The 18,853-nt window shown below is 47.1% G+C and overlaps 1 protein-coding gene and 1 long non-coding RNA gene across 6 annotated transcripts in view; both read right to left on the minus strand.

Annotated features, from left to right (window-relative positions):
- The window catches only part of LOC127602482 (uncharacterized), a 250,228-nt gene that overhangs the window by 47,636 nt on the left and 183,739 nt on the right, over positions 1–18,853 (minus strand). The window contains exon 2 of the long non-coding RNA XR_007962809.1: positions 15,176–15,249. This is a non-coding gene — a long non-coding RNA (uncharacterized LOC127602482). The remainder of the gene's footprint in view (positions 1–15,175; positions 15,250–18,853) is intronic.
- nlgn2a (neuroligin 2a) overlaps positions 1–18,853 on the minus strand; it is an 89,321-nt gene that overhangs the window by 44,610 nt on the left and 25,858 nt on the right. For all 5 annotated transcript variants that reach the window (XM_052067908.1, XM_052067899.1, XM_052067890.1 and 2 more), the window contains one exon: positions 9,302–9,957. In XM_052067908.1, the coding sequence (XP_051923868.1) occupies positions 9,302–9,764 (463 nt within the window). In that variant the 5' untranslated portion in view covers positions 9,765–9,957. The remainder of the gene's footprint in view (positions 1–9,301; positions 9,958–18,853) is intronic.

Below are 18,853 nucleotides of genomic sequence, written 5' to 3' on the forward strand. Positions count from 1 at the left end.
TCCCGTCATATACGGTCCCTCATTGGGTGGTGACTACAGTGTGTGTCATTGTGAGAATATCTCGAGGGCTCCTAGATGCGGAAAGCGGCTTGGTATGCAGTTTGAGGTCCATGTACCGGTAGGATCTTCGTTCTAAGTCGCACAACAACTACGGCATCCTCGTAAGACACGTTACAAGCGGAGCAAACTGTGCACAGACGCACGCGTACGAGTACACGGACCGCAAGATGGTTGCTTTGTGCATATTTGTCAGCTGGAATATAATCAGTGAGTGCCGGCAGTCTATACTCGATACACTGCACAGTACATCAAGTATATTTTTCAATGGGCAGGCCAAGAGGAGGATCTCGCCCAGCTTAACTGTGAACAAGCAGAGCATTATAGCGTAAGTGTGTGACAACCGGATATTGTGTCGCAATACGTCGTGGCAACTATGTGCTGCGACTGTGAGAAAGGATGATAGCCCACAGAGTGAATGGCAAAGGCCACGTAAGAAGGCCACGGATTTTTTTTTTCTTCGCTGGATATCTGTAATTAGATTATGTTGCTATCAAACCCCCTTTCTCCAAATTAATTTGCTGAAAATGAAAAAAATGAGCTGCAGCAACCAAGTTACTGAAAAGTGAGGACAAAGAGCATACGAGTACAGACCTTGCGCTGGAAATGAGGAAATGGAATAAATGCTCAAAGGTCTTTTTATAGCGGGATGTTTTGGGAATGCTTCCGGCTTAAGGTTGCTTGAGGACTTGAAAGTGTCACAATAAAGTTTTCTACTGTCCACTGTCATTTACTTCCTTGTCCACCTGGAATCAAGAGTCCGCCACAAGATGGCCGACTGCACTTGCTTGAATACTGCTGACCGGGCAGCTCCGAACGACAACTGCGCCATCTTAATGAGATGGAACACAAGACCTGCATGACAAATTCTGCCTTGTCAAAGATAATAACACTGCCGTTTATTTAAAGTGTTTGACAGCGTTGCGAACTCCAGTCACAATAATAAACACGTTCTGAAAGCAATCCCTCTCTCGCAGACTCAATCAAACCCGAATGCTATTATTCTCAGAAATTCATGCCTGAAATGAAGTTTTTAAGAGATATATTCAGTCACTGGGATAAATGGAGCGTGCGACGTGGTGGTAACACTCCTGTGATCTTTAATAGAACACAATCCGAGGTACTTCTTGCACCCGCACTTAAATCAGACGCGCTTGCAGATTGTGTGATTATTTAAGTGCCGTTGAAAAGTCAATTCACTCCGCCGAGCCTAAATGGATCATTGAAATGAGCAAGCAAAGTCTTATTACTGTCTCTATTGCTCATCTATCGGCGGGGGGAAAGCTGCAAAGGGATAATAGCGACGGCGCAAGACAATGAGAGAGATTATGAGCATCATGTCGAATGCAGGACAAAAACCCACCTCAGGGTACGAACCACAACTTCCACCCCCACAATATAGCTTGCTAAAAAAATCACGAAAACTGAGTTGGCTAACTTTCATTTGGAGCCAAGAGGAAAGGCCAAATGGATGCAGCCTTCGATGCCTGATACTACTCTGCCCCACTGTCGTACGGTGTTCCGCAGGGTTCAACGTTGGGGCCCCTGCTGTTTTCATTGTATTTGCTGTCCCTGGGTTCCATCTTCCAGTGGCCCGGTACATCTCACACTTTTGACTTGGCGCCCCCTGGCATCTTATCTCATGTCAATAGTCTCAGATTTGGGTTTTAAATTGTAGAGCACTACTCAGACCTCTACAGCAAAGAAACCACCATCTCCGATACCACCCTAGAGTCTGTTGAGCGCCTGCCCAGCATGGAGGAGCTAGACGAGTTACCAAGGCTTGAGGAGCTCAGCAAAGCCATTGACAGCCAGCCCGTCGGGAAAGCTCGTGGCCTTGACGGTATCCCAGCAGAGGTGATCAAGACCGGCAAAGGACCTCTGCTGCACCACCTACACAACCTACTCTGCCAGTGCTGGGAAGACGGTGAGGTACCTCAAGACATGCGTGACTGAAACATCATCACCCTCTACAAGAACAAAGGCGACCGCAGTGACTGCAACAACTACAGAGGCATCTCCTTACTGAGCATCGTGGGGAAACTCTTCGCCCGAGTGGTCCTGAACAGACTCCAGAACCTCGCTGACAGGGTGTACCCCGAATCACAGTGTGGCTTCAGGTCGGAACGATCCACCATCGACATGATTTTCTCGCTCCGCCAGCTCCAGGAGAAATGCAGAGAGCAGAACCAGTCATTGTATGTTGCCTTCATTGACCTGACCAAGGCCTTCGACCTTGTGAGCCGCGACGGCCTCTTCAAAGTCCTTGACAGGATTGGTTGCCCGGGGAGGCTGCTGAGCATCATTCGTTCCTTCCACTCCGGAATGAAGGGTGTCGTCCAGTTTGACGGCGTAACATCTTCCCCTTTCGAAGTGAAAAGCGGTGTTAAGCAGGGATGTGTACTTGCTCCGACCCTCTTCGGCATCTACTTCACTATCATGCTCAAGCACGCTTTCGGGAACTCCACTGAGGGTGTCTACCTCCATACTCACTCTGACGGCGGCCTCTACAACATGGCGAGGCAGAGGGCCAAGACCAAGATCCGCAAAGTCCTGATCAGAGACATGCTGTTTGCGGACGATGCTGCTGTCACTGCCCACAAGGAAGAACATCTTCAGCATCTCATGGATCGTTTCTCGAGGGCGTGCAGCGACTTTCAGCTGACCATCAGTCTCAAGAAGACCAACATATTGAGTCAGGACACGGAGAGCCAACCCACCATTTCCATTAACAACTACCAGCTGGATGTGGTCAAGGAGTTTACTTACCTTGGCTCCACGGTGACAGACTCGCTTGACTTGGACCCTGAACTGAACAGACGGATCGGCCGAGCCACCACAACTCTTGCCCGGCTCACCAAACGCGTGTGAGAAAACAGCAAGTTGACGACCAACACCAGGATGGCAGTCTACAGGGCCTGTGTTCTAAGCACCCTACTATATGGCAGTGAGTCCTGGACCCTGTATGCACGTCAAGAAAAGAGGCTCAACACCTTCCACATGCGAAACCTCAGGCGAATCCTTGGTATCAAGTGGTCAGAATTCACCACCAACAAAGACGTCTTGGAACGTGCCAACATCCCCAGCATGTACTCCGTCAGCGTCGCCTTCGGTGGCTCGGCCACGTCCGCAGAATGGAGGACGGTAGGATCCCCAAAGATCTGCTCTATGGAGAACTCGCAGTTGGAAAGAGAACACAGGGCCGCCCACAGCTTTGTTTCAAAGACGTTTGCAAGAGGGACTTGAAGGCTGCTGAGTTAGATGTGAAGGGATGGGAGTCACTGGCCCAGAACCGCCCAAACTGGAAACAATAACTGGCACGTGGTCTGTGCCGAGGGGAGGCGAAGATGAGAGCATCGGCCGAAGACAAGAGAGCCAGGAGAAAGAAGAGCCAGGACAAACAAGCGCCCCCCTCCAACTGTGTGTTCAGGTGCATCCACTGCAACAGGGACTATCACTCCCGGATCGGCCTCTTTAGCCATACCAGACGGTCTTCCAGTCAGGCACAAACAGATAATCACACTGTGATTGAAATGCCAATGAATGAATGAGTCTCAGATTTGGGTTTTAAATTGCACAGTGATTTGAAATTGAATCCACGAATTGGTGCTCTGGTTAATTCCATCTTTTTTTGGGGGGGGGCAAAGATGAAGAGCTTGTTCCAATCAACTTGGTGCCGACTAAGTAGGCTCTGATCCACAAAATGAGAAACGGACACAATGAAGCTGTGCGCTAATGTTTGAATAAAGTCTACTTATTAGGGTAACTCTTTCTCCAAGCTCGACTGGGTTCTACCGCCAAGAAAACTCTGCGTTAAATGGTGGAGGGGAGAATTAGAAAGTCGTGTCCAGCATTATGCAGGAAGACACATGGGAGATGAGATTGTCTCTCACAACTAAATAGAGTCTCGGTGAACAAAGTCCTCAAATACGAGGGGACGGTGAGTGGATTTATTTCTGCAATTAATCAAATTATCGCTGGGCAAAATGCTATTTGTTTGCCTCTTGGTTTGGCCGCAAAATGCATTCGCTTGCTCTCACACACACAAACGTAGAAATTCTTTTTGTGCAGTTTTGTTTCTTTTAGAGAAGCAACCGAGTCTGGCAAGAGAGGTAAAAAAAGATGAGCGCGACCATAAAAGGGATTTTTGTGGGCATCGGCAGTCATACATCACATTTTATTGCAGTGGGCTGGCACTCACTTCTTCCATGATTCACTTATTCATATTTTTTCCTTCTTTTCTTCTTGCTTATCGGGACATCTTCATGGCAATGTCGCAGCAGTGTCAGTGCCGCGACGGGCCTGCATTACCGCGTTAGCATCGAGTCGCTCCCGATGGATCTCGAAAGGAAATTGAAATATTGCACGATTGCGAAGTGTGTGTGTGTGTGTGTGCGATCCGGGTTGACGCGCGGAGATGAATGGCGCTGCGGATGGAATAATTATGAGCACGCGGGCGGCTACCACGCCCAGGAAGCCTGGCGCTAACGAGGTTGGGATGAGAGGTTGACATGCCGGAGCATCGTCTGGCAGAGCTCCCTGAAACACTCAATCAGGATAAACGAATTAACCCATTCTTTGTCAGGCGTTTCCAAAGCAGAGTTTGATCTTCTAAGACAGTGGTCCCCAACCCCCGGGTCGCGGACCGGTACTGGTCCGTGGGTCATGTGGTAACGGGCCGCACAAAAATAATAAATAACTTACATTAGAACAACTTACTTGTTATTTATTTTGGAATCGCAAAGATGTTTTATTTTGAAAATTTACCGGATTCCCTGTTACATTCGTCGACAGCATGTCACTCTTGACAGGACAGAGGCCAAGGCGCGCTTCTCGGTCACGTGATAGGTTACCGCTAAAATGAAACCCAGGAGCTAGCAAAATGAGTAAAAAAAATAAAAATAAACGTCTTGGAATGTTTCTTTGGGAAGGGGAAAAGGCCCAGCAAGGAAACTTTCAAGAAAAAGACGGCTATTTTTAATAGACACTATCAGGAGTCCTATTTAAATTTATCTCAACGGGAAATTCCCACGCACTGCGCCCACTCTGCATTATATGCGGCGATGGTGAGTCGTATTGTTCATGCATTTTGTATTTGCGGTGTATCTTATTTTGAAGGCACATTTAAACATTACCATAGCGACCACAGAGCGTTGTGGCCAGATAGGATGTTCCTCATGTCATGATTCGTGTTTATTATCCCATTTCGAAAATACCGCAGTTTTCATGCAGGTCATCTCATATTATTTTGTTGTATTAATGCGCCACCCCTTAAAGGCCGGTCCTTGAAAATATTGCCTGACATTAAACCAGTCCTTGGGGCAAAAAAAGGTTGAGGACCGCTGCTCTAAGACATGCTGAAGATTGTGTAACATAACGTATGATAATATATGATGTGATAAGATAAGAAAAGCTTTATTTATCTCATAGTGGAGAAATTCCCAGTTTAAGTCAAGATGGCGCCCGAGCAGGCAGCCGTCAGCAAGTGCTCCCATGAGCCTTGCTTTTTTTGTTGTTCTTGTGTTTCTTTTGTCACTTTGTGTTTGTTGTTACGTCGTGTGGACTTGATGTGGACCTTTTTTGGCATTTTTTGGCCACGACATTCATCAAGGAGGAGACTCTGTGCTTGGTGGTTGGGCCTTCTCGGCAGCATGGGTATACCAGCACTGTTTTTGACTGGAGGAATGTCGGCGCCATTTGACTGTCGTTGTTGGACAGTCCCAGGGCGCTTGTGTCTTGCGCCTGTAATGGGCAGCATTTTTCACAGCCCCGCTTTGTTCAGCGTGCTGTTGAACGGTCTGCGGCTGGATGGATGGAGGTCTTGAGGAGCCGACGATGAGAAGAAAGGAGCGTTGGCGCGGAGTGCCGATGCGGATTTGGAGCTGGGAGTCGCGGCTTGGAGTTTGAAGCGGATTATGTGGGACAGGAGAAGTGAACTAATCTCTTTTCGTCAATGCACGCTACAGCTTCGTGTTTGCTTTCAAAACTTTGCTTGTAGCAGACGTGTGCACATTTTCAGCATGATGTCTCTGATACACTGGTGAAAGGACACTTTGATCCTCTCCTCTTTCATCTAGAACTGCTTCAGACAACAAAGTGTATGCAGAAAAGTGGTGAAGATTGCACGACTGTCTCTGTCCTATGTGTTGTCTTGTGTTATTTTTGTTATTTTGACTTCATAATGGCGCCGCGAGAGTGGCTGCCTTTCCAGCAGCTCCTATTTTTTTGTTGTTCTACTTCTTCCTTTCATAACTTTGCTGCTGTGAATCTGGAATTTCTCCATTGCGAGACTAATAAAGGTTTTCTTAAACTTAAACTTAAGCACCAAACGTAGGAAACTATAAAACAAAAAAAAAAGACTGGGAAAGGGATTTTGATGGCAAAATCCATTTTGTTTACGCTTTTTGTTGTTGCCGTTTATGCTCAAAGTTGGCAATGCCCTCCGTTTTGGAAGTCTCCAATTCAGATCAGGTCGGAAGTAGAATGCACGGGGTGAAGCGTGTACTTTGTCTGCGTGTTCCAAGCTAGCTGGGAATGACCCCGCCCCCGACACACACGCCGCCACGCAGAAACCCCGCGACGTCACCTCCCTCCCATCGATCCAGCGTGTCTCTGCAGGAGCAGGAAGAACAGCTCTCGCTATGATGAGAGCAGCCTCCCATGTCGCTCTTCGGAACCGACATGAGTTCCGAATAGGTTGCCGACGTGATCTCCTTCTAAGGAATGAAGTAAGCTCGGCAGCCTCCCGCTGATATAAATCACGTTCAAACCAGCATGAATACAAATAAAAGAATGTGCTTCTGAATAATACAATGAACTGATGGCAGAATATTTTAAAAAAAGACCACAGGGGAGACTTTTTGGTGATCAGTGAAGGAAAAAAAAAAGAGTGCAGGCGAGTACTGCAAGTGCGAGAGCAAGTCTGCACTCAAAAGAAAGACGTCAAATAGAGAGATGTGTACTCTTGCTATCACAGACACAATGGAAATGTTTCCCATGCACCTTTGCCATGTAGATTGAAAAAAAAAATCTATCCACAGTATCGGTGAATATTGACGTCGAAAGGTGGAGGCAACTTGACCGTTGAGGAACTTATATTTAGATAACCGAGCATGCGATTGCACCTCAACAGATCCAGCTGTCAAACTCATAAAGTTCGCAGACGACACCACGGTCATCGGTCTCATCAAAGACGGCGACGAGTCTGCGTACCGCCAACAAGTGGAGCAGCTGGAGCTGTGGTGCGGCCGACACAACCTCGGGCTGAACACTCTCAAGACTGTAGAGATGATCGTGGACTTCAGGAAACATTCTTCTCCTCAGTTGCCCCTCACACTATCCAACTGCCCTGTGTCAACCGTCGAGACCTTCAAGTTCCTGGGAATCACAGTCTCCCAGGACATGAAGTGGGAAGTCAACACCCAAGTCTCCATCCTGAAAAGGGCCCGGCAGCGGATGTACTTCCTGAGGCTGCTGAGGAAGCATGGCCTGCCACAGGAGGTGCTACGACAGTTCTACACGGCAGTCATCGAATCAATCCTGTGTTCTTCCATCACGGTTTGGTTTGGGGCCGCCACAAAAAAGGACAAAATCCGACTTCAACGGACAGTTAGGACGGCGGAAAAAATCGTTGGCACCGCCCTACCCACTCTTGAGGACTTGCACACTGCAAGAATCAAGACAAGGGCACGGAAAATCCTCCTGGATCCCCCGCACCCTGCCCACCACCTTTTTCAGCCACTCCCCTCAGGCAGACGCTACAGATCCATGCGCACCAAATCCAGTAGACACTTAAACAGCTTCTTCCCTCTAGCCACTAACTCCTTAAACAGTCACTGACATAGTCACTCTTCTTGCACCACAAAATGGTACTTCAAAACTACTGGTATACTCTAAAATGGTTCAATGATTTTGTTGTTTACGATGATACTAGTGCAGCGTGTTATACCGGAGACAAATTCCTTGTGTGTTCTACATACTTGGCCAATAAAGATGATTCTGATTCTGATGCTCGGTAGATAAGCGGATGGATGGATGAACATATTTTAAATTAAACCAGCGACTTAACTGTTGTGGTAACTTACTATCTGCATTTCCGGACGGATAGCAGGGGACCTTCCCCAAACTGTTCGAACCAAAATTGAATGACAAACATGAAGAAGATTCGAGGGGCATTAAAAAGGGTCTACTCCATTGCATGATTGATTCTTAAATCTAACCAGCAAACTCAATTTAACCAGCTATCCCAATTAAAATGAATTGGAATATCATAAATTGATTCCAACTCCCAAAAAGAGGAAAGAACAAAAAGAATTGCACTCAAGGTGATGATACCCAAACAGGGCTCAACTAGAGAGGAAGGACATGTGACACGCCAAGTCTCCAACTCGTCATCAGAACTCCTCTCCATTGATCTCATTTCTAATCTGCTTCTCCTCACAAGGGTCGGAACTGACTTCGGGCCAGTAGGCAGGATCCGCCCTGAACTGGTCGCCTGCCAATCACAGAGCACTCACAATCGCACCGAGGGACAATTTAGAGTTTTCCATTAGTCTGCAATGCATGTTTTTGGAATGTGAGACGAAACCGGAATACCCAGAGAAAACCCACGCAGGCACGGGGACAACATACAAACTCCCTACATGGAATCGAACCCTGCACCTTCGCTCCCTGAGGCGGATGTACAAACCAGTCGCACACCGTACCGCCCGATCAAAACGCCATCTAAAGAAAACCATCGTGTGCTTGCATTCACACCACCAATCAAACAGAACATCTACCGTGGTCTCATTTTGGGACAGAAGGAAAATGTGAAATTTTACTTCGGTATGGGGTCAACGACCCCACAAGTGGGGAATATCTGGTCGGCGTAAGTAACGAGAAGCCAGAGTAGAGAAGGGTCATTTTGACCCGGTTGTGCCACTCTACAAAAACACATTGACATCAGTGAGTTCCTTTCCTTGTATGTCAAGGTAGCACTGTTCTTGTCGGAGAATTATTTAAAAAAAAAAAAAAAAACATGAGGGTTAAGAAACTTCTTTCATTGATGACAATCTGCTAAGACCCTCCCCTTTAAGGGCGTTTGGCCAATCACAGCTTTGCAGTCCTATCAACCACATTATAGAGCTGCGCGCGTGTGAGCGGCGACTGAACCGACTGCCAGGGGGGAGGGGCTTGGCGCAGAATCCCGCCCCACCCACCCCATTTACCCGTCGCCCCTCCCACCCAGCAGCCCAGCACTCACCATCCTCCGTGGGCACGTAGACGTTGAGATAGAGGCAGTCCTCGCTCTGGTTCTGGATGTAGCCGGCCGCGACGTCCAGGTTGTCGGTGAACCACACAGGCAGCATGATCTCAGGCAGCACCCCGTGCACGTTTTGGGGGCACACCGGGGCAAACTGGGTGGCGTTGCGGATCTCCTGCCACGAGCCCGGGGCTTCGGGCGGCTGAAAGCGGCGGTCGCCTATGGGCGCCGTGGCGTAGGGCACGCCCAGGTACTGCTCCACCGGCCCCAGGATCTCGTTGTTCAGGTCCTTCTTGATCCCTCGTACCTTGCCGTAGTTGGTGGTGACTACGGGTTGCTTGGAGGGCTCCGCTTTTTGACCGCAGGCCACGTTTAAGAGGAGGGCCAGGCCCAGCGGCACGCACCAGTCTGCCATGAGGGAGGTTTGTCTTTTTCGTTCACTTGCACGGCGAAAGAGCCGCATGGCTGCTTACGGAAGAAGCAAAAAGTCGGAGTCCAAAGGCGACTGACGAAAACGGTGAGCGGGGATTCGCAGGGCGGGCCTTCGCGGGGGGTGCCGGGTCAGTGCTGAATACGAGCCAAGGCTTCCCCAGCCACGGTTCTGTTACGTTCCATCCCTCTAGGGCCCGTCCCGGTGATTTCATCGACGTCTGCACCTGCATTGAGATACAAGACCGAGAGAAAAAAAAAAAAAAAAAAGAGAGTGATTAGCTGAGATCTCCAAACGTACGACATCTTCCCTGAAAGGAGACGAGCTAAACTCAACTGGGTTCATTTAAGGGAAAATCCTTTTGGTGCACAGCACCGTGATGACTTCGCATGAGCCGAAAATAAATCCGGCCATTGGTATGGTGTCACGTGACCCCGGGGGAACCTCCCGCAGAGCGAGTTCACTCTCCCGCCGCCTGTGCTTTTACGCATCACGGGCCTAATTGGAATTCATTTAAACTTGTCCCGGTGTAACCTGCGCGAGGACGGCACTCACACTCAAAAGTAAATACAACTCCAAAGGTTGAGATATTGCTCAATCTCCCCCGTCAACGGTAAATAATACGAGGGGTTGAAGGGGGGGGGGCACTTTAAGCGGTTTTGTTTGTAGGCAACATTCATGCACAGGCGCATGCAAATGAGGGCCTGGGAGCTGTACATCCATTCATGTAATCTTTGGTTCAAATCCTCATGTGACACAGCCCGTCACAAATGCAAGGAGGAGATTACAGTGTCATAATAACATTGTTGGGTGCTTACGCAACGGCGCGGGATGCGGGAACAGCCATTCGCAATGTTTAGTGTGCGACGAGAGCTCTTTTCCCATTGCCGCGCGCTCTCTCTTTGCTTTATCTTCCGGCTTTAATTGCCTAATTTAAAGTTGCCATTAAGCGCATAATTGCATCACCCGCACACACCGGAGCAACTTTACGCCGTCGTCTTATGTCCCCTTCTAACCATTTCCACACTGCCAAGCGAACAGTTTGCATTTAAAAATCCAACATCCTGAGGAGCGATGGAGCATTTTTTTTTTTTCAGACCCGACACCAGCATGAGAGTTCACTCTTTTGAGTACCGTATTTTCCACACTTAAAAGTGCACTGGATTATGAGGCGCAACTTCAGTGAATGGTCGATTTTGTAATTTTTTTTATATAGTGGGCGCACCGCATTATAAGACACAATCTACAATGCCTCCACTAGATGGAGCTACGCTCAAGGAAACATCAACAGAACGATCAGATGTCAGTAACACTTAATTTTATAAAATTAATTTATATTTTATTTAAATATAATAATTAATTATAATAATACTTAATTATAATAATAATTAATAATAATATTATAATATATAATAATATAATAATAATAATAATAATAATAAAATAATTAATTAATATTTAATTTATAATTTAATAAAGCAGCGACACAGTTCACGTAACCAACAGCAAGTTATAACTTTAACTCGTTAACGTTGAACTCTCTTGCTGCTGCTCTATTTCCGTGTTCAACTGCGTAACCCTATCGCCTTAAGTTTGAACTCTCCGTTGTCAGCATGTCTCGAGCAAGGAGCCATTCTGGGGTCGAAATATTATCGTAATGACCATACGCAAGGCGCATCGGATTTTAAGGCGCGCTGTGATCTTTTAAGCAAATGGAAGGTTTTTAGGTGCACCTTTTAGTGCGGAAAATACAGTACTCACAAATACCGAGTACCGACACCGCTGGTATTTTTTTTTTTTAGGTATAAACTTCATTTGACACAATGACATTGACATTGTGAACAAAATACTTCATGCAGCGCCAACTACTGCAGAGGAGGACTTACTCCAGGCCAGCTTTTTTTTTTGTTTCTTTGCCTCAAGGATCGGGGATGGTATCGGTAGCCTCCACAAGGACTCGATTCTTTAAAAGAAGCCTCATATGGGCCCAATAGAATACCCGGTATCGGTAGGAGAATAATTTAAGGCCTCTCAGCCACTCGGGTGGCTAATTTCTGCCATTTACAATCACATTTCTCCTCTAGCCTCTAAAACAAACATACCAAACAAAACAAAAAAGAGGTTTGGGCTCATTGAAGCTTAAAACCCGCCGTGTGCCTTTGGTACAGTGCGTTCAGCCGAAATGCATCTGCAGCACCTGCTTTTGTTTTTCCTTGCCGTCCCCTTGCTGACAAGCAAGCAGAAAGAAGACAAATCAAAAAATAGAAGAAAAAAAAAAAGAAAAAAGGGGCAAAGCTTTATTTTATAATGCGGTGTCAGTCTGACTGCAAACTTGCAGGGTGCATCTGAGGTTTTCAACGCAAACCGGCTCAATTGAGCAGACAGAATTGATCCAGCTTGTGTGCTCGCAGTGGGCAAGCATAAGTGATTGATGAGGCAGGGACGCAGAGACGAAGATGGCGGACCCGAGAGCTCGGCTTTTGCTGCCATAACCTGAAAGGGAAGATTCCAGAAGGGGATTGTGCACTCGAAAGTAGTTCGACAAACGTGACACAAAAGCGCACGAGTGGGTGCACCTTTGGTTGACCTTTCGCCGAGCTCTTGTCGTCGCAGGGCCGCCTCCGGGTGACGCCGTGCATCGCAATCAATTTCACCGCACCCTGATTCCACTGCTACGGGGCTGCGAAGGTGGAACGTGTTTCGAGATGCTTATTCAAAGCGTCACCATGGTAACCGCACCGTGCTAAGGTGAAACCTCCACGTTCTCCGTGGATGTTTAAAAAAAAAAAAAAAAAAGAAGTCTAGTTTGACAACGTCAGGCATAGAAAGCACAGACACCTGATTTCAAATGTGGAGAGTAAAAGTCAAAAGTCAGCAGACAATGAATACTCCATAGAAGTACAAATATATATTTTTTTAAAAAGCATTGTATGTATTTGGGCCTAACCGATTAATCGGCCGACCGATTTAATCGCCTGATACATATACAAATATATATACAGTGTGGGGTTTTTTTTTCTAAAATTCATGATCAGCCAATTAATTCAGTTATCAGACTTCAGAGTTTATACTGCCACTACTGCATTGGAATCGGCCTTTAAAAAATTCATTCATTCATCTTCAGTACCGCTTGATCCTCACTAGGGTCGCGGGGGGTGCTGGAGTCTATCCCAGCTGTCTCCGGGCAGTAGGCGGGGGACACCCTGAATCGGTTGCCAGCCAATCGCAGGGCACACATAGACGAACAACCAACCACGCTCACACTCACACCTAGGGACAATTTAGAGCGTTCAATCAGCCTGCTATGCATATTTTTGGAATGTGGGAGGAAACCGGATCACCCGGAAAAAACCCACGCAGGCCCGGGGAGAACGGAGCTGGAATCGTACCCGGGCCGCCCCCTTTAAAAAATAATAAAAATTAATAAAAAAACATTTCAGGCCCTACTAAGTATTTGTACTTTGTTACTTGCCACTTCTGGTCATTTGTCTTATACATCCGTATGTTGTCTTTTTAATCCAACCAAACCGCTCTGCCTTAAGATTTCCTCCCATTAGCTTAATGACTAATAAAAGGAAAACGTAAATGACAGGTAAACAATTCGCGTTGATGTAGGTTATGTGATTAATAACGGATATTTACACATCTTAATTTTTCACCCCCCCAAAAAAATGGCAGAGCATTCTTTGGCTCTTCTTTGTTTGTCCTGTATGACTTTTTCACGCTGCCCCCTGGAGGCCCACCAGGAGCAACTGCACAATAAATTGAATTGAAGCATAAAATCCCGAGCGTTTCGTTATTTACATTCAATTTGATGTCATTACTCTACAATTTAATGTTCATTATTTTCATTGGCACGCTCGCACAAAAATAAGTGACATTCCAAAACAGGCGACTGTACTGGACGTTTTTATAAAGTGCAATATTTGACATCTCGATAAACAGGCAGGCCTCCTCTTTCCGAAGGATATATTCCATTTTGGGGTTAAGAAGGTGTAGCCTCCTCTTTCCAATTACTGCGTCGTCGGCACCTCAAGGCGAAGCCAGCCAGTTGGCAAACTCTGCAATGTTAATCACACACCATTTTGCGCCTCCTGCTGTTTAGCCCAGCCTCTCCCTCCCCTCCCCTGCCCTTCCTCCCTCACTCTCTTTCTTCCCCATCAGCCGCCAAGCTCAGCAGCAACTGGCGAGCTTGCTCAAAGGCACAGCAAGCCCTTGTTTTCGCCTCACTCGCATGATGTGTTTTACAGTCGCGGGTTTGCTTGTTTGTTTTGCCAAATGAGCAGCCCCCCTCGACTCGTTTGGATTCTCCTTTTATTTTATTTTTTTTAGTCTTAAAAAATGGCGACTCAATGCCTTTATAAGAATACAAGGTGTCCCAAAAGCCACAACACACTTCCCTTTTTTTTACCCTAGTTTTATTTCGGGTATCATTCGGACAGACAATTGAATTCCCTTGCCCGTGGTTTGCCAATTGACACCAGGCCAGCGTTTGCAAAAGCGACGTCAGCGAGACATTTTTCAATGCCAGTTTCAGAAGGAATCTGGCCAACACATCGCTCCGACGCGTCGTACGATTGACGTGATCCATGGCAAATTTCCACCAAACAGGATTTGTTTTTGACAAACCGCAAAGCGGATGCTCTGCTACGACCATGACTGATGAAAACTGTGAAATCCTCGAGCAGGTGTTTGCTCAAAGCTGGAGAAAGTCTCTCCGGAGGGCGACGGATGCTTCGGACAGTGATGAAGCTTGACCAGTCGCCGAGGTTATTACAGTTCACAAAAATGAACAAAAATGATTTTCCAAACCAAAATGGCATCTTATGTTTATAAAACTAACTATAATTATGGTAAAAATGCCATTGGTTTTCATCATTGTCAATGAATATCATACACTTGTTTGACAGTTTTACATTACTTGAGCTTACACTATCCTTACTGAGCTTTAATTTTTTTTTCCATCGTGCACTCAACAAACACTTCATCTGAAAAAAACTAAAACTAAAACTAAAACTAAAACTACTAAAAACAACTACAATGTTGCATTAGTGAAAAAAATGCTAAAACGAATAAACTTGAACCGCTGGGCTCTAAAAACGAACTGAATTTAAAAACCAAAAAGTCAAAACCAAATAAAAACGAACACTATTGAAAATTACCTAAGCATACGAACCCAATGTACTTAACGCTCACCATCCATCCATCCATCCAGGCCGGGTCGCGGGGGCAACAGCTTTAGCAGGGAAGCCCAGACATCCCTCTCCCTAGCTACTTCTTCCAGCTCTCCCCGGGGGATCCCGAGGCGTTCCCAGGCCAGCTGGGTGACATAGTCTCTCCAGCGTGTCCTGGGTCTTCCTCGGGGTCTCCTCCCGGTGGGACATGCCCGGAACACCTCACCGGGGAGGCGTTCAGGAGGCATCCGAATCAGATGCCCAAGCCACCTCATCTGGCTCCTCTCGATGTGGAGGAGAAGCGGCTCGACTCTGAGCCCCTCCCGGATGACAGAGCTTCTCACCTTATCTCTAAGGGAGAACCCGGACACCCTGCGGAGAAAACTCATTTCGGCCGCTTGTATCCGGGATCTCGTTCTATCGGTCACGACCCATAGCTCGTGACCATAGACCAAGTACTTAACGCTCACTGCACTGTATAAAAGAGGCCAATGGTTACTTATTTATGTTTTGCTCTTCAATTAAAAAAAGCAACCCCCACCCCCCCCCAAAAAAAATAAAAACCATATACCCTGATCCTAAACCGCCAAATAAATCCTCGTTAGAGCGCGTTGAGTAAATTATCGCAATACGGCGAACAGCCAATTTATCGGAAGTGGCTGCAATGACTTGGATGAAGATCAAATCATTTGAGCCAAGCAAAGGTTGGATGCATCAACTGGTAGTCAATTAGCCCCCCCCCCCCCACACCCGAATGCTGCAGTTGGCCGTAATTAATGTGTGAGCCTCCTTTAATTAGCACCAAGTCTGCCTGACATTAGTCACTGCCACTCCCAGACTGAGACTTCACCACGGGTACTCAGATGCATACGTGCTGTGCTTCTCCTGCGTGGATAAAGAGACAGCCCAGTGACATTCCGGCAGAACCGCGTGTGCCGGCACACCGATTAAAAGGTTAAAATGGCGCTTAGCAGGCCCAATGGTGGATGACTCGGCGCAGGCGGGGAGTGCGTTGTGTGCTCCACCATCACTGAGAACAATTAACACGGCGACAGCTGCAGCCGCTGTGACGGGGGCACGCCGTCAAATCGGCTGGTCCGGATGGCCGAAGAGGAGATCAGCGCACCCTCCCTCAGCAAATACATCATCGGATTAAGCTCTCTGGTCCTGATTTAAATTTAGCACCTCGACGTGCGGAAAAAAAAAAAACACACACTTTTATGACACGCCCGTAAAAATCACTTCACGCAAGAGGTCGGTTGTTCGTTAGCACCCCTGACGTCTCTGACGAATTGACTCCTTTATACGAGTGGAAGTGTGAACGGGGAGGGCGGGCGGCGAGCATCGTCGCCTTCTCGTGCTCCAAAGGAGGATGAAAGTCGCACGCTCACACTTGCTCAAATACACGCGGAACAGACGACAGCTGTGATGTCAGTAGCATTTTTTTTTTTTTTAAAAAAGCTAAGATGGAGATGCAGTACAAGAATCAGTAGTACTTCATCATTCTTGGCAGAAGATCAAGAATATATGACTGCGTGTATTGTTGATTATCTACTGCAGTGTGTGTTCAATCCATTAAAAGGGCGATAGCGCTGCAACATCGGTGCCATTTGGCGTTAGCACTAAGCTAGCGGACCGTAAAGCTAAGCTATGAGGCTCTCAAGTGGCTCCGTGACGGTAAGTGAATCCCTTTGAGCACATTTTTATCATGAAGTCATGACTATTCTCATCTTTGCAATGGCAGAATTTTGGCACAGCTCCTCGTTTGGATCCGTGCACACGTACCTAATGTGACGTCCGCTGAGAGTACACGATCACAACACGCGAATACAAAGCTTCCGTCTGATTGCGCACCGCCCATGCAGGCTGGCTGAGGCTTTTTTTTTTTTTTTGTGTGTCTGTGTGTCACACTTCCTTCAAAGTGTTGCTATAAATAGACGCAACGTGCCAAGCTATGCAGTGTGATGTGTTATATAAACTCGAAAGGCGCACGCATACAGACCAGTATCAGCGTACTTGGCGGGGGCGCTGCATGGATGGACCGATCATCATCCACCCACCATCCACCCGCCTTACATTTCTGAGCCAGCTTCTTTTTTTTGGGTGGTTTTCAGTCCTATTCAGGTCTTTGGTTGTGTTCAGCGTTTGTTCTTGTTTCCTGCAGTGTTGGCGTGTGGCAGAAGGCACGGCTGACCTACATTTGAGGAGTTGAAGCCGCGCACACCTGAATTCCGCCGGGTTTGATCATGCTTCCATTGCGCTTCCCGTGCTAACTGATCTCAATGATTTCAGCTTTCATTTGTTTTGTCCTCAGCCATTAACTGGAATCTGACATTGTACTGTTCTTCAACGGATCGGTGTGAAAAGTGGCCTCTTATAACGCAGTGTAATGATTGACCTTTTTTTTTTTGCTGGAGATCAGCACAGTTTTTGAGTAGAAGACAAAGACTCTTGAATAGAGTTACATCCATGTGTGTTGCCAACAGTAATGCATGTCTCTCCCTCTTTCTCGCTCTCAAAAAAATATACATATAATTTACTATACTCAGGCGGCCCGGTAGAGTCCAGTGGTTAGCACGTCGGCTTGACAGTGCAGAGGTACTGGGTTCGATTCCAGCTCCGGCCTCCCTGTGTGGAGTTTGCATGTTCTCCCCGGGCCTGCGTGGGTTTTCTCCGGGTGCTCCGGTTTCCTCCCACATTCCAAAAACAATGGCAGGCTGATTGAACACTCTAGGTGTGAGTGTGAGTGCAAATGGTTGTTCGTTTCTGTGTGCCCTGCGATTGGCTGGCAACCGATTCAGGGTGTCCCCCGCCTACTGTCCGAAGAAAGCTGGGATAGGTTCCAGCACGCCCCCGCGACCCTAGTGAGGATCAAGTGGCTCGGAAGATGAATGAATGAATGAATGAATATACTACACACACACACACACACACACACACACACACATTTACGTATCCATCCATCCATCCATTTTCTGATCCGCTTTATCCTCACTAGGGTTGCAGAGGGTGCTGGAGCCAATCCCAGCCATCTTCGGGCAATTGGCAGGGGACAACCTGAACCGGTGTCCAGCATTACACGCTAACCACTGGACCACCGGTGTAGATAATATTATATTGTGTGTATGTGGAACAAAACTAATAATTAATTTTTAAAAAATACACGAGGAGACACCATTTGGCGATAAAGACACACAGCAAACAAATGCACATTATGCAACACAAAACGAAAAGTATTCTGGGACTACTCAACCTGCATTAGCGTCTTGGAGAGTGTCGTCCGGTATGCGCCGTGCACGTTTGGACCATGCAAAAAATATCCATGGAGGAAAGAGTATCAGATTTTGACGCTGCAAACCCAGTCACCGTTTCAAGTTTGTCAGGTGAAAAAAAATATATTTTATGTTGTGTTGCATATGCTGACTCTGTGCTGTTGACAAAGTGTTATCTAGATTCAGAAACCCTACCAGGAAGAAGAGATCCATAAAAAAAAAAAAAATTGAATAAAAAGAATTAGGTTCAGCCAAGCGGCCCGGTAGTCCAGTGGTTAGCACGTTGGCTTCACAGTGCAGAGTACCGGGTTCCAGCTCCGGCCTCCCTGTGTGAAGTTTGCATGTTCTCCCCGGGCCTGCGTGGGTTTTCTCCGGGTGCTCCGGTTTCCTCCCACATTCCAAAAACATGAGTGGCAGGCCGATGGAACACTCTAAATTGTCCCTAGGTGTGAGTGTGGGCGTGGCTAGTTGTTCGTCTCTGTGTGCCCTGCGATTGGCTGGCAACCGATTCAGGGTGTCCCCCGCCTACTGCCCGAAGACAGCTGGGATAGGCTCCAGCACCCCCCGCGACCCTAGTGAGGATCAAGCGGCTCGGAAGATGAATGAATGAATGAAAGGTTCAGCCAAAAAATGTTGTCTCTATGTTATTTTAAATTAAACTTCATTTTTAAATGTC

Source organism: Hippocampus zosterae, chromosome 1 (genome assembly GCF_025434085.1).
Source record: "Hippocampus zosterae strain Florida chromosome 1, ASM2543408v3, whole genome shotgun sequence".
In the NCBI taxonomy this organism is placed as follows: domain Eukaryota; kingdom Metazoa; phylum Chordata; class Actinopteri; order Syngnathiformes; family Syngnathidae; genus Hippocampus; species Hippocampus zosterae.